General features: G+C 42.3%; 1 protein-coding gene across 7 annotated transcripts in view; it reads left to right on the forward strand.

Moving 5' to 3' along the window:
- The window catches only part of vps50 (VPS50 subunit of EARP/GARPII complex), an 84,858-nt gene that overhangs the window by 13,982 nt on the left and 45,140 nt on the right, over positions 1–25,736 (forward strand). For all 7 annotated transcript variants that reach the window (XR_012957676.1, XR_012957677.1, XM_076106419.1 and 4 more), the window contains exons 5-13: positions 709–762; positions 6,134–6,204; positions 6,784–6,901; positions 7,054–7,089; positions 7,457–7,539; positions 12,633–12,675; positions 14,204–14,302; positions 17,118–17,258; positions 24,210–24,342. Coding sequence is in view for 5 of the 7 variants with exons in the window: in XM_076106419.1 (XP_075962534.1) it covers positions 709–762; positions 6,134–6,204; positions 6,784–6,901; positions 7,054–7,089; positions 7,457–7,539; positions 12,633–12,675; positions 14,204–14,302; positions 17,118–17,258; positions 24,210–24,342 (778 nt within the window). In the remaining 2 variants the exon portion in view is untranslated. The remainder of the gene's footprint in view (positions 1–708; positions 763–6,133; positions 6,205–6,783; positions 6,902–7,053; positions 7,090–7,456; positions 7,540–12,632; positions 12,676–14,203; positions 14,303–17,117; positions 17,259–24,209; positions 24,343–25,736) is intronic.

The raw sequence follows: 25,736 nt of genomic DNA on the forward strand, positions 1-25,736 counted from the left end.
ACACACCAAAATTAAAAAACTAAAACCCTGATGATGTCATAATGGTGTAATTAGGGTTAATTCAGCTTGGGGTTACGAGACTAGAAAGCCTGCGCTATAAATTGGGTGCATGGAGATGCGGTGTTTACCAGGCAGGGAGAATCCAATGACACTATTGAGTTGCATTATGGGACTGTTTACACTCCAATCTGTAAGACCCTGTTTGTATGGTCCTTCAGCGATTCATTCAATATCCATTAACCCTCCGTGTTCTTCAGCTTTTCTTACTTATCCACTAAAAGCAGTGGCGGACAACACTCCTAGCAGGGGGTCATACTTGATGCCATGAGCAAGGAACGTGTTCTTTAGATGATTACGATTTCACCCCCTGATGCGAGTCAAGTTGGTAAAACAAAGGAGAGGAGAGAACAGTAAAACAACTACAATGCAGACAAAGAGAACAGAGACTTCATTGGAAGAAGTAGGAGCTATTGAGAAAGACATTGAATGGAATGAAACTGAGAAAGCGAGATGCTCTTTTAAACGGCTCTGGCTATATAGAGCTGTAGATACAGACATCAGTGATTGGTATTCCAGATTGCAGTGGCCAAACTGTTTTTGTGGGGTGACATTTGAGAAGAACATCAAAATGTCTTTTACTTTTTTTTTTTTTTTTATGTTCCAATTCTCATGTTCCCCCCCCCCCCCCCTCTCTCTCTTTCTCTGTAGGTTTCTAAAAAGGTCGCCGATCTTATTCTGGAGAAACAGCCTGCTTATGTCAAGGTAAGCTTCCAGTGTAACCGGACGACCACATCAAACAACCCTTTGTCTTTTCTCATATTATAAAAGTATTTCCAAAACGTATCAGTTATGTTTACCTTTTGATTTTGGGGCTTCCTCAACGGCCGGAAGTGTGTCTCGGTAAATTGACATGAACGCTGCAAGAAATGAATATAAATTGTGAGAACGGAATGTGGAAGTATATTGAGAGCTGAGGTCGCGTGAACCAGTCATTGAATTTTGATAGAAAATATAATTTTGACGGACTGCATGTCTGTGTCCACTAAGGGTTGTTGAGTAGTTTCCGTGCAGAGAGGAGGGCATGCTGCAGGATTCCCTCAGTTAAGTGCTTGCAGGTTCGGGAAATCCCTCGTTCACAAAGTCTGGTATTTCCAGTCTCCAGTGTGGCAGCAGAGCTTCAGCCTTCAGAGCAAAATTAAAGCGGCCATGAGAAGTCCTCTGTCCGAGGCAAAAACGAATGACCATCGCCTCTGGAGCGATCTCCATCGATGCGTTTGATGACACAGAAGCGTGCACCCAGTCTAAGTCCATGCGGAGCAGGAGGACGGTTTGAGTTCAGGCTGGGCTACAGCACGTCAATTCAGTTCAATTATTTCAAATGGTTTGTTCATATATTGATTGGCAAAATTGTGTATGCCTAAATGTGTGTGTGTGTTTGTGTGTGGATAGATTGAAGTAGTTGGTCTTTTGATTTATCTGATTTAGCAATCAAACTTCAGAAGTCCCATCAGATGCATCGTTATTGAAGTTTGGTACGTCAAATGTGTGGTTAGTCAGTGAAGCTTTGATCCCAGCAGACGACTGACCGCTTTAACAACTTTGGTACGTCGTGAAATTGCGGTGAAATTACCATCATTGCTGAGCCTTCTGAAGGTCAGTCTATGAATAGCAAATTGATCATTATTTCCGTGACTCTGCAGAGTCAAAATGACAGCCGGTCTTATTAGCAGACGGTGCCGGGGATTTCGGGGGCATTTCCATTCACCCATCTCCGCCCTCATTCACTCGGCCTATAGATGCCCGGTGGAGTTCAGAGGGGACTTCAGTTTCTGCATCAATGTCACAATGAGAAGGATGGCGGAGCTTTACTACTATTAAACTAGTGTTTATGTAGTTTAATGCCTGGCAAATGTGCTTCGCCCTGCAGTCTCTGAGGCTCCCCTCACTGCTCTGTGTACCTTCTTCTATACGAGGCTTCATTAGTTTCTCCACCTTGTTTTTCATTCCCAAGGCGTCTTATTTCCTCTGTGATATTTCATCAAACATGTACACAGAAACGCACTCTGCTGCAGAAACACAGCCACGGGGCACAATGCCACTTCTCCCCAGTTGCTTGTGCGTAACACATCGGTGGACACACAAACTGTGCAAACATGTACAGCCATGCCTCAGCGCCTGAAATGATGTGAGCCACAGCTATGTAGTGAGTAACCTCTGTCACTGATCACTGTGGCTTCACACGCACTCCTAAAGGGTCAACAGTGCGATCCGGCTTCCTCTCCTGGAAGGTTACATGGAGGCCAGAGCCATTATCATTGATTGATTACTAATTGGTAGTGTATCTTCTTCAGGAGCCCACATTTAGCTCCTCTTTTCTTTCATTCTTGTGCCTCTACATTTTGAATGTGGTGTTCTGAAGTTACCATGTGTAACATTATTGTCCATGAGTTCAAAGCGTGATCCGGTTTAAATTGCAGGATCGATAAAAAACATGGAGTGTGTCAATTTGAAATACCAGCCCTCTCTTATCTCTCTGGGTGAAAAGAAACAATTGAGTGGCCCAACTGCATGACCGTGACACGTGCCAGGAAAGAAAGATTGCCTTCTTGGGGTCCAGGTTGTAATGAATTTGCACCAGGTAGCCCTGACAAGGTCATTCAACACCATTGTAAAGGGGCTTGGACCGGTATTCAATTATTTTCCACTGGAAACACTTATTTGCCACAGTTCCTGCCTGTGTTTCTGTTCCCCAGTTGCCTAAAGCGATTTGTAATTTGGTGGTCATACCTGACAATTACATGGGGGTTCTGAAGGCCGCTTCATTGGGAGGCTAGAAATTGACAGGAAACAGGCTGGTTAATATGTCTAGGGGTCTCGCACCCTTTAGGTGACTATATGCAACTAAATGTGAACTCCAGCTGTGAGTCCCAAACAGCTGCAGCATCATTAGAATGTATAGGCGGGGTGGGTAACAGGGAGCCAGTGCATAGCCAATGTGCTTGAGGGTCGCAGGGAGGACCTCTTATGAATATATGAATAAAGAATAAAAAAATCTCCCTTATGACGAAACATCTCCTCCTCTTTGACCTACACTCCCCCACACCAGTGCCTGTTTGTGGACATTGTAGGAGTCTGATTGTGTAGTTCCCTGTATGTGTACAGTTCATATAGATCTACAGCGTACCTGCATTTATGGTTTGTCTTCACGTGAAGATTTATTCCACGCTTTTTAAGCTCTTCCCAGTCATGCGCACCAGCCCTTTAAACCTCTTTTATCTCCTAAAACGTGACTCGTCAGTGTCCACCTCTGTGCACAGTTGCTGTTTCCCCCGTTGCACAGTCGGAGGTGCTGTAGTCAGGTTAACTAGCTTATAGACGGCTCAGAGCAGTGGTACACAACAAATTGGAGCCTCCGACTACACAGTGAGCACTCGGCATGATCAGCGCGTGTGTCTGAGTGTGTGATTCGGTTTGAAGCTGAGCGTTTGTATTCAAGCTGCTTCGGACTCTTCCTGTGTGGGTTTGTGCACATAACTGAATGCACGAGTGTTTCTACATTACATCATTGAAGAAGGGCTTCCACAACTGCTGTGTGTACGGCACTGTGTTGATAATGGGCTTCATAACAAGGGGTAGAGAGTGAAGACCCACTGTGTGTTTGTCTGGTGAAGCGAAAGAATAGTTTCTGTTGGACACAGGAAATAAAAGGCTTCTTTTTTGAACAGATTTGACGTATATTGTAACTAAACGGACTATTATTGACTGAATTAAAACCACCTAGCACTATGCACTGTCACAGCCCGGCTCCAAGACTGTGACAAAAATTCATTAACGAGAAAATCATCAAAAGGATGCAAACAAATAGATGGGAGTTATATATCAATGCAGTAGCGGATGAGTGAAAATGTCTAGCATAGGTGTAAAAACAAAGGAAAACGAAACGGAGACCACAATGCAGAAATGGTGAGAGGAAATCTTAACCTTCTATGCATGCCATGCCGCTGGTTAGGGATGGACCAATCCGACGTCTGCGGACCCGACAACCATTCCTGGGCTTTGGTCGATACCCGACGCCCCGATCCGATACCAGCCGTACTCCTCACTGAGTGGAAGTGACTGGGATCATTCTTCTATGTGTAAAGCAACAACAGGCGTGACATTGCTTTGCTAACTTAGTGAAACAAAATGTAGCAAATAAATACATAGATATAAAGTCCCTCATTTATAATGGTATGAGATTCCCGACCCAGCTATTTGAGTCAGTTTTGGACCGATATCCAGTAACGATGCATCTCTGCCGCTGATTAATCTCCAATCAGGTCTGCAGAGGGAACACACAGCACTGATTTCAATCGTTGACTCATTTTGCATCACTTTCATGAGATAAGTGAAGTCAGGAATTTGGGATTCTGCTGTGAGAATGATGCCTGTACAGCTTGATCCCCTGTGGCTTTTTTTTTTTAATGAGTCTGGCTTTTGTCAATTTCAAACTTTTTCTAAGTCTAGACATAGTTTTAGAGTTCCAGTGGTGTGGGTGCTAAAGCGACCCGTATTTGAATCAGTCTCTAAATTATTCGTTTGCTTGACCCGGCGAGTCATTCCAGTCCAAGCCAGCTCCCACTGCTTAGAGAGCAAGAGCATTTACTGAGGACAAAGATAATGTACTTTAGAGTTCAAAGGCCACTGTGGTAACTTCTTGTTTTAATAAACTGTTATGACCGATGCTTATTCAAGAACGGTTACTGTGTTATAGATATGTGAAGGCTTTATGGACAGTTGCTCTTTGATGTTTGGGTAATATTTAATTTGCACGTCCGTACTTGCTTTCTTGACATGAGTGAGATAAAAAATATTGATATCACTGTCGGATATGTACACTAAATATGAAGCCACCGCCAGAAGCTGGTTAGCGTAGCTTAGCATACAAATTGGAGACTAGCCTGCAAATTTACCGTACGTACATGAGACTGGTAACAATCTTCTCATCCGTCTCTCAAATGAGTCTATTCCTCAAAATGTTGAAATGTTCCTTAAACAAATTCATAGTTTACAATATTACAATGATAGAAGATCTATCCGTAATGTAAAGTAATTCACGCTCTGTTTGTTGATATCGCTGCCAATAAAGTTTTAGCTTTCGTGAAGCCAATTCTTGGAATTGGATGTTGTCTAACAGTCCTCATTTCTTGGGCCCCGAGCAGAAGACCAGGCGCATGGTGCGCGTCTCCTCAGAGAGAACCTGGGCTGTTGAATCAACCCTTGTGAAACAGTTCTGAGGGCTTGTTGTAGTTGTAACACTGGAGGGCAGATTGGTTTGAATGGGATCATTGATCCCGTACCCACAGCCGAAGTGCCACTTTGGTGCTGTTGTTGTTATTTTTATTACTGTGGAAAATTAATTTCCCCAGACTGTATTCTGTGGTTAAAAAGGTTGTTTCATGGATGACAGTGTTAAGAGAACATTTTTGTGAACACGAGACCTTTTTTTTTTTTTTTTGCGGTGGGGTGATAGAGCCTTACACATTAAGATAAAACACAAGCATGAAGCCACCTCAGGCTCGTCATCTGGCAGATCAAGAGAATAAAAAACCAAGAGAGGAAGAGAAAAGTCTTCAATACAGCAGCTATGTAATTCGTGGTGCGGTTCTCGCCAGAGGTCACTATCGTAGAACATACAACATAATAACTGAACTCTCAGACCAGAGAGCCCATTGATCCTTTTCTAAATGTCAAAGCTCTGAAGAAAGGGAGCGTTTTCCCTGATTATCTGTGTTTTACCCGTAGGCACCGATGATGCCTTACCATAACGACATCATCTATAATATCTATCTTCACAAAATGCTCACAGCGGGATGCATCTCAATGTAGAGTGCTCTCAAAAATGTGTGTGTGTGTGTGTGTGTGAGAGAGCCAATCTAACGATATCTTTGTGTCCTATAGATTTGAGCCCTCAGCATTGTATTAAGGCGATGGGGCTGTTTCTAAGCACTAGATGGATATTTCAGCAGTTTTTGTTATAATTCCTTGGGATCTAACACAATAACTTTGAAATGTTCCAGGGTTTCCAGATAACAGTGTGCTGCTTTGTCTTGCGTACTGTCATTTTTACCACTAATTCCCTCCTTGTTCGCAGGAACTGGAGCGAGTGACTGCGTTACAAACCAACCTGCAGCTGGCAGCGGTCATTTGCACTAATGCAAGGAGGTAATGCTGTTCCACTACATACTAATCACTAAATGAAATGGCTGCTGAAATAGCCCATTCTAACCGTATCTGCATATTAAGTGCTTTTTCTCACAACAGGGATAACGTTCCTTCCCCTCATACATCCTCCGTCTGTTAAAATGGTCCAAATTACAAATGATTATTGTTTCCTTCAAATAAAGTAGGAATCAAAAACATCCTGCTATACATGGCACTCTGTTATTTTTGTAAATTTGTATTAATGATTAATTCAGAATGCTCAGTTGCACATTTTGCCGAGCTTGAAATATAATAACCTGAAGCCATTCATACTAAGGATTTGTCCAAATATGCAATTTTTTGGTAAAATAGGCTGCTGGTGGAACCACCTCTTCAATAAGTGCAAATATGACTACAGTAAGAACACAAAGACCATATGTGTTTGAGTGTGTACATTATAGTTTCAGATCATTCCCAGCGTACTGAGCTCCAATAGTGTGTCATTAAAGCTCATCACTCTGTGTTGGACTTATAGATGGACAATAGTATGTATGCGTGTTGATGCTATGTTCTCCCTGTGCTGTGACTTCTCGTGTAAAGGCAACTGACCATGGCGAAGGAGGGATTCACAGAAGCCAGCTTGGGTCTATTGTCCAATCAGAGGAGGCGACAGCTGCTGACAGGCCTGCTTAAGTCTCTGAGGACCATCAAGACACTGGTACAGTTTACACACACAGCTGACTACAATATATTTAGTTTAAAATCCAGCCATGTGTAAAGGGAGGCCAGCTTTCTACGGTAATTAACCATAATAATTAAGTTATTTGATGCTGTATTCATGTCTTCCTTTTGCCTTTCTTCTTCTCACAGCAAAGAACAGATGTAAGACTCAGCGAGATGCTTGAGGTATTGTAATCCTTTCTACACACACACACACACACACACACACACACACACACACACACACATGCAGAGATATGTTTATAATTGACTTGAAAGGTCAAACATCAGTAGGGATTGTGCATTGAAAGCCAAACACACACAAACACGAGACGCTCCCTCAAATGCGTAACTACTGTGAAGGTCAGCTGTGGCACAGGGGAGGGATTTGACACTGGCTCCTATCGTAGGTTATCCACTGTGTATCTGCTGTAACAGCCATATTTAAGAAGATCAAAAAGAAGTCACACATATCACTGTCGTAATCCAGAATGATCCAGTGTTTACTCCTGTTCTCCATACATTTAATTACTTCAATTCTCTGTTCCTGCAGGAGGAGGACTATCCAGGTGCAATCCAGCTCTGTCTGGAATGTCAAAAGGCTGCCAGCACCTTCAAACACTACAGCTGCATCAGGTACAGCATGAGCACATTGATAGAGTGAGATTTAGCTGTATCCAAATGAGAGCAGGCATGGACTTTATTCTTTACAGTTGGATGGAAAGGTTTTTTTATTTGAATCATTTGTTTTGATAGTGCCCAAACACCACATAATAAATCCTCTTCTCTCTCTCTCTCCTATGTAAGATAAGACTGTGATGTCAAAGTAAAGGCTCTCCTCCAGGTTCTGTGCGTATGTGCACCTATGCAAACGTGGCCGCATTGGATACCCGAGGGCCAATTATCTGTGTCCCTTTGATTTCCTGTGTAACTGTGCTCAATTTGTGGCAGTAGGTGGGTGCTGCAGTGGTCCCTTTGTGTGTGTATTGATTAAGGATTGATCACTGCTGGCTTTCTTCTCCTCTTCCTACGACACCACGTACAGAATCTGACAGAGTATTTCGAGAACAGCTGTGTGGGAATGAACGTCTTCAGCTGCTCCCAACACATGCCAGCCAAACACAAACACTCGGTGTTACTGCTGTCATTTTGGCAATTTTGTCCCGCAGCGCAGAGTGTCTGGTCTATTTACAGAAAAGAGCGCTGGCGTCACACAACGGTGAGCTCCGTGTCAACACGAGCTCCGTGTAAACTCACAGATACAGACGGACCTTTTGAAACACGACTGAGCATCTGCACCGCATCATTTGACCACTTCACCTGGCTGTGACAATCCAATAAGAAGAAGCACTTACATTTCGTTAGTGTCTTTGTATTCACACGCGGTCTGGATTTGTAATCAAACGTGTTTGTTGCAGATGAATAGAAATTTGATTGCCCTCTTCACTTTTGCTTTCCTTTGCAATATGCCAATACTGCCTCCTGGATGTAGCAGCTTTTTTTAAAATTGGTGCATTGATCACACATCTGTCCGGCTTTCGCATTAGCATGCACATTGTTACTTAAACTCTCTGCCCAACATTGCCAGAGCCCCTGACTGCAGCGTCGTCCTTCCCTAAGGAGCTGGTGTCCGGTCTGCTGCACTGTAATTTAACCTTGCAGCTTGTGCTCTTCCATGCGCCGCTGAATGCTTTGTTAGTACCTGCCCTTCTTTTGTCCCCATCCCCGACCCTTTTAAAAAGTCAATACGGTTTCCCCAAGAAGGCATTTACACAGCCTCATGCTCCGTCTCCGTCTAAAGCGTCACTAGAGATCAAATTTTTTATTTTATTTTTACCAGATGTCATACAAATAGTCTAAGGGTCATTCTCAGTGAAACTCCTCCAAAACTCCACTTCAGCTAATTGCCGTCTTGGCATTGAGGCGGGCGGTTTGTTCAGGTGTTCTAAATGTATCCGAAGGACGGGCGGTTCAGCTGCAGCTTCAAGAGGAGCAAAGTGCAGGAAGAGGGGCAGAGGGCCGCTGCGTTTAATCTGCGCCGGCTGCCCAACACATCGGTGCGAGCACAGAGTTATTCAGAGCCACGGCCGGCCTCCTCGTCTTCGTGGTTGTAGTGCATTTCCTTTTGGAGGCTGCACGATTGTGTGTCAGTGCAGAATTTTTAATGAGTTCTCCATGTGTACATGGGTAGTTGTGTGTCACTTTGATTTGTGTTGTTTACTTGCAGCGCTTTATTGATCATGATAAAGTTCAACAGCCGGATTGTAAGACGCTTTCAAAGTTTGGTTTGTTACTTTGGTCTGAACGACAGGTTGTTTCTGGTTTTCTTTCCACTGACGGGTTTGGTTTCACACATACAAATTCAGCTGGACCACAGCACTTAAGCCTTTTTTATTTTGTCAATTTTTTGATTTTCTATTTGCCAACGTCACTTTTTCTTATTTACGATTTGTGGTCCGACGTTATCTGCTTTCAAAATGTTTGGATTGAATTGGATGGTCATGTAAGCTACTGGACTTAATAGTCAGTATAACAGACATACTAATCACAGCTTATTATTATATTGGGATAGCATGTATTTAAAAGTGGAGTTGGGATGAAGCACAAAACCGACTACTGTCACGTGAAGCCCACTCCACTGTACAGAAGTCAAACAAACAAAAGGTATAATGGAACCTAATGGATATGAAGTCGTTTCTCATGAGGCAGCGTCGGGTCGTCAACTGTTCTTGTAGTGTCCCATGTGACCTCGGAGCCCATAAGTCAGAACTGGAGAAAGGGCCAAAGCTACATATCTAAATATTACATCAAACCTTGCACTTAAAGAAATCAATCGCTGCACATTCTTCTGTTCTGGTGTAATCAATTCTTCTCGTGCTCTTTCTAGAAATTCCTTCCAAAATCTTTTTTTCTGCTAAACTCTTTTAACTTCCCCCTAACCCTCATCTGCGTTCTCATCTGCGTAATTATGGTTGACGATGTCCCTTCCCGCCATCTTTCCCTCTTTGAAGCTCTTCCCCTGCCACCGTGTTGCCTCTCCGCCTGCCTTGTAGCAGCGGCTGACATGACTGCAGCAAAGCATCCTCACAAAATCTGAGCATCATGCAGAACCTTTTGAAGCACAGGAGTCCGCATTTTGCCAAATTGTGGCATGTCAGCAGTCCCTGTGTAGGGGCTTGCCTCACGGCCCCGTGGGCACCTGTTGCCAGCGATAATAGAAAGCAGGGTTTTAAAAAAAACACTCGTTTATTTCCACATAACTATTTTAATCCTCATGGTCCCTGCAGGGAACAGATTGTTAATTAGTTTTCGCTCCTCATCTGTTATTTATGCATTCTTTCTGATCATGGAAGGATGCCAGTATGCGGGGAGGAGCTTCATCTGCGCACACATGTGCACTCACTGGACAGTGTAATTTGGCAATCTATTCATGGGATAGAAAGAAAAACAGGAGGACTGCTAATATTGTCACCTGGGTTGACCTCTTGTGTTCTTCAAAAGCTCAGCGAGTTCCTAAAGACAAAATTGAGAAATACTCTTATCTGCTTCTCTGTTATATGAGAATATTAATACCGCCCACGTGTCTGTAAAGTCAATATAAAGCTAGAACCAGGAGACAACTAGCTTAGCTTAGCATAAAGACTTGAAACAGGGGAAAACAGCTAGCCTGGCTTTGTCTTAAGCACCTCTAAGCTCACAATTTACACCCTGTCTTGTCTGTTTTTATTCCCAACAAATGCTGGGCCAAGTCAGTGACTTCCTCACTGGCCTAGCCAAGAAATAGTGACAGAACTTAACTCCCCGTAGAACCACAAATTGTTGCTTTTACATTTCTGTTTCTATGTGGATTTAACAAACAATGTAATATATTCATTGTAATTAACAGCTGGTCTTCACATCACAGAAACCCCTGTTGGCAAAGTCTAAAATGGGATTGGAAAACCAACCAGAGCGCTCAATGCCACACACATGGATCATTGGATGCTTGGTGTAATATAAGGCAAACCAACCACCTTCATCTCCTTTTAATGTGAGCGTTTTAGTCTGCCATTCTGTGATGGTGACTGTCTCCTAGCTGGCCAGAATGCGAACCTATAGCAGCAGGTGCGTTAGCCCCCTGAGCACCGGTTTCCTTTTCTCTCATATGCTCTTCCAATACTGTTCAGTTTGTAGTTCAGCTTTTGTTACTCTACCACACTGCAGCGTGGGAGTATAAAAGGAAGTTCTGTGATGAACAGGGCATTCGTCCTGTTGGACTCTGCTCCTCTGCTGTATCTCCTCAGTGTGGCTGCCAGGGCTGAAAGCCTTTGTTTATCACTCTCCTGGGCCTCACATATGGACATTCAGACGCCTTTCTTTAGTAGCCAGGACCTGACATTGATCCACTCAACCCTATGTAGTTGAGCCAACTTACTTACTTTGCGTGTTTTTAGTTATTTTTACTATTGGCTTCCCATTGTGGTGTCCTAGTGGAATACGAATACTGGCAATCACTGAGCTTGTAGCTGAGAATGTCTCATCTTATCACGCTGTAGTGCATACCAACTCATTGGATTTAGCTATCGTGAGGTAGGAATAGAGATTGTGAGTAGCACTCACTCACTGGCCATATATTAGTTTCTCTTTACTTTGTTTAAACATTTGTTAACTGTTCAGTTGGTGTGTGTCCTGTCTATCATACCGCTACAATATGTCTCTCTCTCTCTCTCACACGCACAGGCAGATAAATAAAAACAGGCTAACAGTGCATCACATCTTAAAATGGCGTATGGTCATTTTGTTACCTGCAAACGACCTGTGGGACTCACTCTGCAGTCTCCTGTGTTTCTCTGCCCCCCCCCCCCCCCCCCACACACCTCTCACTCCCCTCACTCAACGCCCAATTGAAGCTAAGACGCCTAATTAGCAATTTGTTGAGGACACTCTCTCCCTTGGGCGACTGCGGTCTCACAAGGCACAACGTAAATGCAGGCTGACCTGAAAAAGACCCCGAGCACAGCAGAGACGGAGGAAGGGAAGCGGAGGAACAGAGCATGATTATGAATGGGCGCAGTGCACGGGGGGAGTCACGAGGGAATTGAATTGATGTCCCAGGAACGGGCAAAATAGTCGCGATTTCGGTTGCTACTTTGCAGCTTTTGAGTTGAAAGCATTCCCCAGGTTGAGGCGAAATCCGAGTCAGTCCAAGGGTGTGTAGGCGTTTTGCATTCGTGATATTCTGGTACACACAGACACGCATCTTCCTAAAGTATCGGTTGGAAATTCATCCATCTCTTTTACTTTTTCCCTGTTTGTATGAAGGAGGAGAATTATGAGAGACCGGGCTGCAGCTTTTTAATGACGTGGTTCAGCTTTACATGACTTTTAATTTGGGCTCCGATAAGAAACTACTGAGCTAATCAATTCAAAGAAGATCAGTTGATGGATATTTTCATTATTAAATGTTATAGAATATATCATTTGCTTGTGTTTCATGTCATTGGAAATTGAGTATATTTGTTAAACTATCAAAAAACAAACAAAGACATTTTTTTTTTATTTGCAGATAGTCCAGTAACTTTGATTGGGTATTTTCCATTAATTTAGTAATTGGACTAAAACCATTAATATCTTAAGAATGAATTAATTGAAACATTTATATAAAGAAGTTACTAGTTATTTGACTCCGTATTCATTTTCAGAATAGAGTTGCTAACTCTCAATAATCTCCTTCCCCCCCTCCCTCACAGCGAACTGAATTCCAAACTACAAGACACTCTGGAGCAAATAGAGGTATGTGCCTTCCTGCTTTATCTCTAATTACGTTATTTGAGAGCGATATCGGTGAAGAGACTTTTAGCAGTGAATAAGATTGGGCTCTAACCTTGTACTTTTCCACAAGCCCTCATCTGAAAGAAGCAATTTATACTTCATTTTGACATTCTGATAGTTTGCCGTTCTGGGTCTGCCAAATATTGACACATTCAGAACGTCATTAATGTCTGTGTGCGAGCACAATGAATTATATCAGTTTCATCTCTGGCTGTGTCGCGAAAAATGGTATGCAAAGCAATTTTCTCTGCACCGCTGCTGCTGCGCTTGAGTAGATTAATTACTTACGGTTTCGTCTGTACTCAAGAAACACGCGTGCATGCACACACACACACACACACACACACACACACACACAGCCACGCAGCAAGGTGCACATTTGTTTTCCTGTCAGCATGAGTTTGTGAATAAGCAATGCGAAATCCTCTAAAATCACAAAGGTAAACACACACAAACACGCATCAAGAGTAGGATTTTAGTATTCAACACCTTCGTCTTAAGAATGCTAAGAGCCAGAAACACTATATAGACTCTATAAATATACACATATACATACATATACACCATATACTGTGTGTATGCTTTACAGAATAGAGTTGTCAATGGTTGCTGGTCAGCCTAGTGTGTAATCTCTGTATTCATATGCAGTACCTGTTTCCGTTTGTTGCCCGAGTAGTATTGACCAATCATTCCCAAGCATTCTTTGGTTGAATGCAGGTAAACGGTCCGTGTGAAGAGCAAAAGAGGCGGAACACATTGGCAAAAATGCAATATCAGCACAGGCACATACCAATCGTCCGTAGCATGCTAACCGTCTCCTGCTGTCCAGGCCCTCCATAGAAGAGCAACCGCCCAGTCAGCCCAGAGAAGCCAGTTGTTCAATGAATATAAAAAGGGACTCCTCTCAATGCATGATCAGACACAGTAGAAATGCAGACATCGTATTATCCGCTATCATTTTTTGTTGCATCACATCAAGTTGACAATCAATCAAAATCATTTGCTAGCTCGTTTTCCTACTTCACATGTTGACATTATTGTAGAAAACTGCAATGGCAGGAACCCCAAAACATTTTCAAACTCTGCATTTAATCATCAAATGACCCATCGTAGAGCATCGTTGAAATTCCATGTTGAAGTACAGCTCGTGAAGCGTGAGAAGATGCGTTTGTGATGCAATGCGTTCGATCACTTATAGTATTTGTCAGCACTATATTCTTTGAGGTCGGCTTCTGGGTCAGGGTTGTTACACATCCCTGTACATCCAAACTTCCTGCTAACCTTGACTTACTTTCTTACCTCTCTTATTAGCTCTTTGTCAAAGACGAACACACACACGCACACACACACTGGCATGTATACACCCACACCCACACCCAATTACCCTTGGCCTTGTGTGGTAGCGATACATCTATATAAATCCCTGGTCTTATCGTTGATAATCCCTCTCTTTTCTTTCCCTTTGTCATCTATCTATTTCTGGCTCCAGGAGCAGCTTGACGTCGCCCTGTCGAAGACTTGTAAGCACTTTGATGTTTCGCACTACACCAAGGTCCAACTGGCCTACACGCTGCTGGGCAAGACACAGGTCAGTGGTTTGACTCGCCTACAGGGGCACGGGGGGGGGGGGGGATTGTGACTGGATGTGATGATATATAGACAATGTTATTTCCTTACTTCCTCGACCTGTTTCCACCATTTAGATTAGAACAGTATAAGACAGGCTGCTTAAACCATTGTAGAAAACATGAGAATGTAAATTTGGGTTATTTAAGTTTCTCTTTGTTATTGTTCCTTCTGGCCTCAGTGGAGTGTTTTCACTCCAGTGAGTGTCTTCAGGGTTTTGTCGTTGGAGTAGAGAACATTTTAGGCCACGGGGCGTCCATGTCATCCTTTGTGATTACGTTATTCTCCGCTTGCTGTCAATCAGCTCACACCCACAGAAATCACCCACAAAAAAGGAACAGAGTTCTTCAAAATAGTCCTTGGATAATATAAAATAAGCTCTCGGCTGTGATGATACAGTCACAACAACATGTTTGTACGTGACATTTTTTGCAGCTCATTTTAAGCTGTAAACATTTATATTAAGAACAACAATAACCAAGATACTGTAGTTTCCGTTAAAAATGCCTGTGAAGAAATATAAAGGAATATAAGCTTAAATGACAGATATTGTCTTTTTATCACTCATGTCTTTCTTTTCTTACTCTCCTTGCTCCTTAAATCCCATTCCAGTCCTTGTATTTTGTGTTAAAAAGCAGTGATCTCTAATGCTAAGGCCTCTCTGTTTAATAACCCACACACTCCATCATCATCTTCAACATCTCACGTGGCCCTGATCTCTCTTCTTCTGCTTTTAATTACATTTCTTCTTCTCTTTCTCATAGCCCTCACCGTATGCTTTCTTAACTCCCTACTCCTGTCAAGGCTCGAGTTGTAAGCAAGAATTATAAACATTGTGCTTCCATAATCTTTGTCATCCTTGAAATATTTTTTAATTTTCTACTCCAACTTGCTGAAATGAGTCGCCATCCAACTATGAATGATCATTTTTAACAAGGATGAGGCTGCCAGGCGGCATAATGTACTACGCTCCCAAACCGTCCGACGTACAATCTAAACCGTCCAGAGGTAAACGCTGGTCGCCTCAATTATAAAATGACTGTTTTCCTACAATCAAAATATTTCCGTAATTAAAAGGAAGAACAAATGATAAATTAGCTCACATTTTTATAAAATAATTTGGATCATTTACATATTCGTTGATATATTCATATCACACACAGTTTGCTTTCCCAGCATTTGTCTGAATGAAACATCTGCTTGTCTACTATAAGTAGCTGCAGATGAATGAGTTTACTTTTGCAGTTGATTGATAATTGTGTCGAAAGATGACGATTATTACAATATGAGTTGCTAGCTGACTCCCTTTTTTCTTGTCTACAGGCCGTGCTTTGCACAGCCAGCAGTTTTTAATGGTGTTTTTTAGCCAGATGAAGTGAAACTCTCCTCAGAAAGGAGGGAAGGAATGTTTGGATTACTTTTGTGGCAGCAGGCAGTCAGAATGGATGGGGTCACCACTCTGCGGTCGTGAGCTTGCAGTGAGGCAATCTAATTGCGCTGCAGGACTGCGACTCTGGTGTCCTCAAGCCACGAGGGTCCCGCAGCGAGGCTGTGAGCGGGAGCTGCCAAACGGCAAATGCAACTTGTGAGAATACCTATAATGGACTTAGATTGCAAAGTCACAGAGCTCAGTGCAGTGGAGCAAGATTGTACTTGGAGGTGTTATTGGTCAAATCATGGTGAAGAGCAATGTTTTTGTGTTTACTTGCTAATACGTTGCTCTCATCTATATTTTATTATTATTTGGTTTTATTAACAATTTCTCAAATTATAACATGTTCTGTGAAATGGGTGGACTGGGGAGAAAAGAGTGTTCAGCTCTACGAAGCATTTTAGGGCGTTTTAGGTCACTGTCGGCTAAAAGAAGAGGGAATATTGGAGTTTTTAAACATTCATCAGGTGGCCAGAAACTCCAAATGAATGCAAATGTTGCTCTGTGTCTTGCTTGATTTGTAAATAAGCCACAGCTTGCTAACATATTAGCCATATCAACTCCATGAGGTGATAATGTGTCAGTGTTGTGATTGCAGCTTGCTGCGCTGCCTCCAAAGAACTCACATTGATGAAAAGTGAAAGCTAATTGGTCGCCTCTTGGACTGAAGGCGACTACAGTATATTAAAGGACCATCCATCTCTAAATTATTTCTATTTCATTGTTTAAGTGTTTGTACTGGGGAGTTGACTTACCTAAAATAAGATCCTCTGATTTACAGATGTCTATACATTCATGGCCACAGTCCAAAATGGCGGCAGTGCTACCGCCACTCTATCTAGTGGTGGTTGTCAAAGAAAAATACCAGAGTTTTGTGTCTTTACTTCTCTAATCTTTAGCTGCCCCCACGAGGCCTAAATGTCAATTAATGCAGCTTTAAGGAGGAAAGCTAAAGTAGAAAAGGAAGAGGCTGGTTGGGGTGAGAGTCAATATTTTTTAATGATGTTTCATATGCTTAATTTAAAAAAACATTTTTAAGGATTAAAACACATAGATCCGCACACTAAATAGCTCCCGTTAAAGGATTTACTTGCAGCAGTGTTTCGAGCACTTATCTGTTTTAATCCTGTTAGATATTCAGCACAGTTTCCCTCAATGCCGTACTGTGTAGCTAACAAAATACGTCTGCATGCAATTCAAAATATCGAGTATAAGAGCGAGTCTCCAAGAGGTTTGATTTGCAATGTCCCTGCTGTTTGCCTTTCCACAGATCCGCACTGGCAGATGACAGTGACATGTTGAACATAGTGGTTTTCATAACAGTGTGTTGGCTCTCTCTCTGTAGACTGCTATGGACCAGCTCCACATGCACTTCACCCAGGCCATCCACAACACGGTGTTCCAAGTGGTGCTGGGATATGTGGAGCTGTGTGCCGGCAACGCCGATACCAAGTTCCAGAAGATGCAGTACAAGGACCTGTGCACGGTAAGGGGGTGTGTGTGTGAAGCCAATTTATTCCACCCATTCTGTCTGCATACTATAGCATTTTAGCCTGAAAAGTTTCTGTTCAGTTCTCTTTGTTTGATGACAGTGAAACCACTTTTTTTTTTACTCGGTTAAGTGAAAACTTACTATAGAACAGAAAACAACACCTGCAGAGTGCTGTGATGAAAGTTCATATGAAACACTCCCACACTGTGCTGCTCATATTATGCCCCTGGTTTCCTGCCAAAGCCTTAGAAGAAAGCCTCGAAGAAAGCCTTATTTCATGACAAGGGACTCTACAGATTCTCCACAGTAGAGTGAAATGGAGGCGTAGAGGAGAAAGCGATTCATGGAGAGGAAAGAAATGTGTATATACGTATATCGCAGCCCCTCACTATGAGACGATTAATCTCGCCATACAGAACCAATGCACTGCAGCGCTCTCTGACGGGGCTCTCCATACCGGCCCACCGGCCTCAGTTCCCTCTCTGTCTTTTTCTTTCCCTCCACATCAAAATAAATCATTTGCATGGCCAGTAAGCCGTGGCTTCAGCCAGTCCATCATTAGCTCTGCTGAGAGTGAGTTTTTCTTTCTCCCAGGGAGTGGTGTTACAGTGTGACCTACAGTACCGTGTGGAGATGTAGATAGATGTGTAGGTAAAGGTTATCCCTGCCTCATCGGAGGGTACAATTTGTTTCTTAAGTCTCTCCCGATGTGTCGGTTGCGATCGATTCTCCCTGACTGTGTAGCTCCCTGTGTGGCCTTGCTGTCTGACTGCACAGCTTTTACTCTGCTGGGCATTGCCAGCTGTGCTCTTATCTGCAACGCTCTGCCCTTTACCTCTTACCTTTGTGCTACCTCTCTGCCTCTCACCGCTTCTTTTTTCTCTTTATGCGTAGTTTCCTTCCCCAGTTGGTAAGTGGCATGGAAGAAGCAATGTTCAATTCATAATATATATATTTTTATATATATATGAAGTGCTGCTGATGCATATTAATGAGTTCTCAGTAAGAGTTCTCTCTCATCGTTGTGGGGCGACAGCTTTCTCGCAAGGACGTTTGGCTTGTTAGTTTCACCAGCGGCTGCTGTTATACATGATGTACTCGGCTCCACTCTTTCCTTTTACCAGAGTGGCTATGAATACACTGATTCACTGTACTACAGGATTCTTTTACCGGTATCAACAATACAATTTGCTTATGAATGCTTATGACTAACTTTAAGTGCATATTTATATTGTACTGGTATTGTAAATAAGGTGGAAAATGACTTGTCATAAGAGAATAGTGTCACCATGACAGCTCTTAATATATACGCTTTTATTAAAGACACTTTAATGTAATATCATCAGGGAGTAATTTGATAACATTTGATATTTAGTTTTAAGGTGAAACAATGTAAATACAGTAAAGCTTTATCTATAAATCACGCTTCTTTTTAAACCGTTATCTTGAATGAATTTCAAAAGATAAGATAAAACACAATTTCAGAGAAATTGAAAGATTCAGATTATGTATTTTTTTCACAAAACAGGATAATCTGCCTCACATGACCTAAATTATTTTTAAGTATGAAAATGAATGGACTTCTTTCATACTTCAGCTATTTTTCCCCACACTTTTGTGATGTTTTATATTCAGTTTATGTCAAATGGAGAACCTTCAACTGTCATTCGGCTTACTGCACATCTGCGTCATGGATCCTCTCAAATATCGTGTGCATGCAACTGTTCAGAAGTTACGGACACATGCTAGTGTTTACTTGTGTCAGATAACCTGTCAGCGCACCGTGTTGCCTGGATGATCCCACTCATACCCCCCCCACACACACACACACACACACACACACACACACGCATACATTATACTGTACAAACACTCTTAAGATTGATGGGACGTGCCGTTGCACCCCGGGCTGTGTGATCGTGATTGATGGGGCAACACATCCACACACAGGCGCACACTCAAATGAAGAGGCATGTGAACACCCACAGACAGTCCATCTGTGTCGCTGGCCGCATTTGAAGCCTGTCTGCTGTAGTATTGCGCTGATTGCTGATCGGATCGTATAGTGACGTTATAAGGGATGATCGTCAATGAATATTAAGGCAATTTGAACTAACTTGCTATCAGAACTAAGATGTTCATAAAAAATAATCTCTAGAATCTGCACCCTATTGTGCATTTAGAGACGTTTCTGGTGAAGCAGCATGTCCGCCCGCTGAGCCCTGTTAATCAGCACTGACGAGTGAATTTAAATCCTTAATTACAACCCAGTTTGCCGTCTCTCTTAAAGGTTTTGAATATGTTAAAGCTCCATCAGACGCTGAGATGATTATTATATTGGCATCCGGGTAAAACCCAGACACAAACGAGTCATCCATTCTGCCATTTCACTGGCGCCCTGTGACTTAACTCCTCCTCCCGCCGCCGCCCCGCCTCACGATCAGATCACCCATTGATTGGACAACACAACGCTCACCTCTGGTGTGCAGTGAATTTTATGGGGAGCGCAAATGTTTTTCTTACTTTTACTTCTTACGGTGGATTATCTTATTGTACCTGCCTTTAAAAGGTCAAAAGGAGAGCTAACTGAAGAACCCATGTGAAATAAGTGTCTATGTAGCTGATGTGGTGCACACACACACACACATACACATACACACACACACACACACACACACACACACACACACACTAGACTGAGGTGGTTTTCAAGAGTCCTTCTCTGTTTGGGACTTTATGGAGGTTTCCAAAGACTCTCTCGCTAGTAAGATTCTCTTTCAAATCAGCAGAGAATGAGTTTGGGGGAAATAAACTAAGCTTTCCACGCTTTCAACAAATGGCAATGGTTTGCTGTTGAGCAAGGCATTGGACGGTCACCTGCTCCAGTGGAGCTGCACAGTATGGAGAACGTGTTAATGTTGTGGACTCTGTGTGTTTATGGATTCAGCTGCTGTTCCCCCCCCGATAAATAAAGGTTAAGAAAAATGTTAGAGCCACATTAGACCTCCTGAACTTGCCTTCTTAGTTATGCAACTTAAAATTCAAGGGAAACGGGAACACTCGGAAAAGGTCGGTGGTGATTGTGAAAGGGTCTTATTAATTTTACATCCACATCTCATCATTATTGGCCAGCCTCTTTCCTCATCATTCTGTCCTATCCTAGGCTGTAATGGACATCGCAGCTTCTTCTAGAAGCTGCTTGTGTGACTTTAGCCTTTTCGTATTGTTTTTCAGAAAGCCATGATATCGCCCCAATAAGATCAAACAACGGCTCAGTGACCCACCGTGATCCATCCCACTCTCAAACGGTGCAGTGTCCCATTATTTTGGTATTGGCTGACCCGTCGGTGCGGTCACGGATCTGAAGTGTGGAGCGTTTTGCGAGGCTGTGGAGTGGATGCTGCCACTGTTGCCTTTTTCATGTTAAGCAGTGCTATTACCCTATGTTAATCACGGCTGCTGATAGCATCATTACACAGTGACACTAATCCACTGCCATCATATCACCGCAGCTCGTTTGGAGGGAAACTGGTCTTGTTTGTGGTGAATAGTTTGTCACAGTAGCGATAGACGGCAGCTGTTTTATCATGAAGATTATTTTTGACTCTTTTCCCAGAGGAGGAATGATTTGTTTGATTTTTGATTCTCGTTCGATTTCTTTCTCTTTAGTTGCCTGAATCGTTCGTGTGTTTTCGGGGGGGGGGAAATCTGTGGTTTGAATAGCAATAGCTCTCTGAATTCCAGGGAGATTCATCAATGCCTTTGACAGAGTCGTCATGTGCAATGAACCTTGATGTTGTTGCAAATGGCAAGTTTGTTGTGATGAAGCGCTTAAAAGCACAACATGAAACAGGGGAGCAGATGATCATAAATATGTCCCTTTCCATCTATTAATTGAATTATCAAAAACATCATTAGTGATAGCATCAGTAAGTAACAACTCAAGTAAAGCAGTAGACTCTTTTTATTTTTTACTCAGCCACATGGTTTAATATTTATATTATACATAAGAAATCAGTTTGTCATCTTTTACGTAGATGATAATTGCATGTCTCATTGACTTACTGAGGACTTTATTCACTTATAGACTGATTTTATGCCATCCAGAATCCAAAAAATCTGAAACTTCTCCTTAACGACGACAATCATTTTCGTGTCCAGTAGAATAAATCAGTAATGATATGATTTGTGTTTAAAATGTCATTTCAAGAGACTTTTCTGAGTAGATATGAGGAATCACCTCACACTGCACGTAACTGCCGAGATGTGTTGTGCACCAAATTGTGTTTAAGAGCGTGTTTGTGTGAGAAAAGCAGGTTTACAGATTGCTGACTATGTTTTTTTTTTTTTTAAATCTCTTGCAGGTTAATCTGTTTATCCATTCTTTTTTTGAAATGAGGCGGGGTGTGATTGTATTCTCCCAAAGAAAGTGAATCAGCTAAATCAGGGTTACCTACCCTCGCTTTGCACATCTCTTTTTGTAAAATGTGTGGCATTTCTTTCATGCGCACTCCTCTATACACACACACACACACACACACACACACACACACACACACACACATATATGCACATTGCACACTGAACAATACAGCAGTGCTGTGCAGGTGTACTTCTTCTCATCAAACCCACTGAAGATCCTCACCAACACACAACACACAACCCCCCCCCCCCCCCCCATCATCTCCCCTCACCTCAGTTGCCCGGCAACATGCTGCTGTGATGTGGTTGACTGGTGGAGAACATGGGATGTCGAATGTAAGCCTTGTTTTGTCCAAGCTGGTTCATTAGCTTACCTCTCTGACCGGTGGTGCTGGAGGCGGTTTGTAACTGAAGCTATATTTTTTTCTTCAGGTCTCTTCAGCACCGGTGATCAACTATTTTCCTTGACTGTTCAGGGAAATAACAACTCTAGTATAGTACCCATAGTAGAAACTATACATTAGTAATGCATGTATTATTACTACATAATGGATGTGTTTGTTAGTGTTTTATGTCATGTTTGATAGTGGACACACATCAATGGTATAACCAGAATACTGTTATATTCTAGTACAAGCACTATTGATATTGCAGAAAATCAAGTTTGTTTAGGTGTTATTGTACAGCAGTCCAGTGTTGTGATGGATATTGTATCTTCAGGGTTCATTTTTCACGACCACAATTCTGTCTTACTATGTCGGACCTGTCAGCCTTATTGACAGTTGCACCTGCATCATGCACCCTGTACTCAACAGGAACTAGAACTAGACCGCAGTAGATTTACGTGACACAATGTGCAGCGACATAACTTGAAAGATTATTTATCAGGATCATATAATCTGGTATTTAGAGCGCATTTCTTTACAGACACAAGCTTTTATTTTTATTGTATTTCTTTGTACACACCTGAATGCACATTCTGCGGTTGCAATGGGTGCCATAGACTGCTTTTCTTAAAAAAAAAAAAAAGAAAGTCTTAATTCCAAGTTCCCCTAATTGTGTGATTGGTTAAGTGTACTATTCACCACTGTGAACAGCTTGCTGTGGTCACGCAGGTGATGAGGTTTGTTGTTTTGGTGTTGGAATGATAATTTGGAGATGAGGAAGAAAAGAGTGATTAATGTTGACTCTAGCAAACAAATTCAAATGAGGATTTATTACACTAAGTGCATAAATGATAGTCGTCATTGGAGGGTTTGCAGGGTGTTTTGTTTTAATACACAATTCAGAGTGGATAGCTAAACGTCTGATGTTAATGAAAGCATCACCTCACCTCTAATATTATGTGTTTTAATGCGTTCTAGTACATCACAAACTTCTTTATTTTAATAATGTTGACTATTTCATTTTTCACACTTTTAACTTGTAGAGCTGCAAGTGTTTGCCCACCTGTTAAACTTCAGTGTGTTTCTGAGAAATGGTCTATAAATTCATAGCATTTCGACACCGTCTCTAACGACAGTGCTTGACAGCAGCGGAGGCTGTTGTGCAATTTAGCTGCCTTGGGCAACAGCTCTGTCATTACCATCTTTTGGGATGGCGGTCATTACTTGACTTCTTGCTGATTTCTTACAGTGGTGAAAGTAACTCGGATGTCTCACTGAACCTGGTAAGTGGTGGTTTGTCACTCAGAGACAAAAGCCAGAAGAAGGAGTGGGGTTTTACTCACGTTGGTGAGTGCACTGTCGGGGTCTTTTTATTACAGCCATCATCAGAGTGTGAGTTTTCCGTTGTTTATATTGACAGTGCTTTCGTGAAAGGAAGCGGAGGTCTGCGACCGCTTGAACAAAGTAAAGTGTGGCTGCTGTCGTCAGCGCTGTTCGATCTGACACTGATTCATTTGTCTCTGGACGTGTTGACAGAACTCTATTGGCGAGTTGTTCAGTAGAGCCCTGAACTGTGTCAGTGGCTACTATTGGGCCATGCTGCACTTTTAACACACACACACACACACACACACACACACATCTTTCCAGGCAGTGGAAAGCAAAAACTCACTTCAAGCTTTGGGCATATGGACATTATATCATAGCGGATGTATTGCTTTTATATGTACATACTGTATATTTCTATATGTTATAGCTCTATAGTACTCTCTGTGAGAGCCATTTGAGAATCATCAGATGTTCATTTTGAACTCAAGTTGTCATTGTATAACCAAATGTGCAAAACATAATTATTATAATCAGTCCTTACATTAATTAGCTCTTACATAACTTGAAAGCGTGTCTAGTGACACATAAAATGGATATTTTCCAACACAGTGTCCTTGAATGATTTAACGGAGGACAGTTGATCAGCTTATTTTTTTTGGTTTGAGTCTCTTTCTGAATCTTGTAATTATGTTAAAGTTGTCCAGAAGTGTGTGTTTCATAACGCCACGTTTCCTTTTTTTCCTGCTAGGTTATGCAACAGACAACACTAAATTCATATTCTCTCTCCTCTTCACTTCTCTGTTGGCAGCATATCACCATGGACAGCTACATTCCCTGCCTGACAGATCTGTGCAAGGCATTGTGGGAGGTGATGCTCAGCTACCACCGCACCATGCAGTGGCACGAGGAGCAGGACAGGCACGAGACCACGCCCACTGCAGGTAAGAGACTGTACCCGTTTATCCCGATGACCTTTGTAATCTTTCACAATCACTTTATATTCTGCAACACTACTCTATTTGTTCTGACCTTCCAAATACCACAAAGAGGTGCTCAGTTCCTTGTAGAAGCACACAGATTAGGAAACACCAGATACAATAACGACCTCTCACTTGGAAACATTCTGTCTTGCAAAAAAACTGATATTTGGCGCCTCAAACTCTCTTTCCTTTTCATGTCTCTTTGCCGGCGAATGCCGTGGCCAGAGGCATTATAGTTTCGGATTTGTCTGTCCGTTCTATTCTCATGAATGAGGGAATTTCTTCAAATTTGACACAAACGTCCACTTGGACTGAAGGTTGAACTGATCAGACTTTGAAGATCAAAGGTCCTGGGTCCTAATTTGTTACGCCCGGCTCGTGGGCCGCAACAAAGGAGGGAGACGCACGCCAGATTTGCAGTAACAATCTCAGATTTATTGAAAGAAAGTATTAACGCAACAGAGGTTGGTGGAGACAGACAGAGATGACTGGCGTCTGGGCAGGCGGGGTTTAATAGCTGCAGGAATCACCGGCCAGGTGTTCCCAATTAGGGTGCTGGCGTCTCACCTGCACCCAGCCAAGGACCTACGAACACACACACACACACACACACAAGCACAGGCACAGTACCAGGGCAACCTCGCATACCTCACGAGTGTATATGCTAATTATGACAATATCACACAAATGTCTGATGGTATAAAATGATGAATTGATGATATTTTGGACAGACGTGGATGTAAACTTATGGGTAGGTATACAACGAGGCAATATTCTGGTTTTTATTTTTAAATCTCTTTGTCAGCTGTTTTCTCTCTCTAGTTTTTCATAAACACAAAACCTACGTTCTGCTTACACAGATTCAGTTTACAAAGACTTGGCCCATGAGTGCCACTCTTTCATGGCTGTGGGAAATCAACTTACCGTGGGTTCATCAGCGTTTTAGCTCACAGAAAGGAATGATTGGCACATGAACAGAGTAATGAACGTGTGCAGTGTAGTGGTTCGGGTGCTGAAGAGGCATAATATTTTTCAGCATTTACTAAGCTCCCTTTCAGTGTCGAGGTCATCGTCCTCCTCATTAATACAAAGCGATGTTGTAGTTATACAGATGTGCAGTATCTCTCTGGTTGTTTGTTTGTATTCATTTTGTAGCGTTATCAAATATAAATCGGTTTGACAATCTGTCCTAATTACTTGAATATAAATTATATGTACACATTGTTGGATTTACATTGTGAAATGAATGTGACCCAGCCGTATGGGTTTCAAGGATAAATATTTGCACAGGTGATGAAGCATGAGTGATGCATATTTCTCTTATGGAAATGTGTCATGCGTGACTTTGAGTGTGC

The sequence above is a fragment of the Anarhichas minor genome, unplaced genomic scaffold, assembly GCF_050575085.1.
Source record: "Anarhichas minor isolate MPS153535 unplaced genomic scaffold, ASM5057508v1 ptg000033l, whole genome shotgun sequence".
Taxonomy (NCBI): domain Eukaryota; kingdom Metazoa; phylum Chordata; class Actinopteri; order Perciformes; family Anarhichadidae; genus Anarhichas; species Anarhichas minor.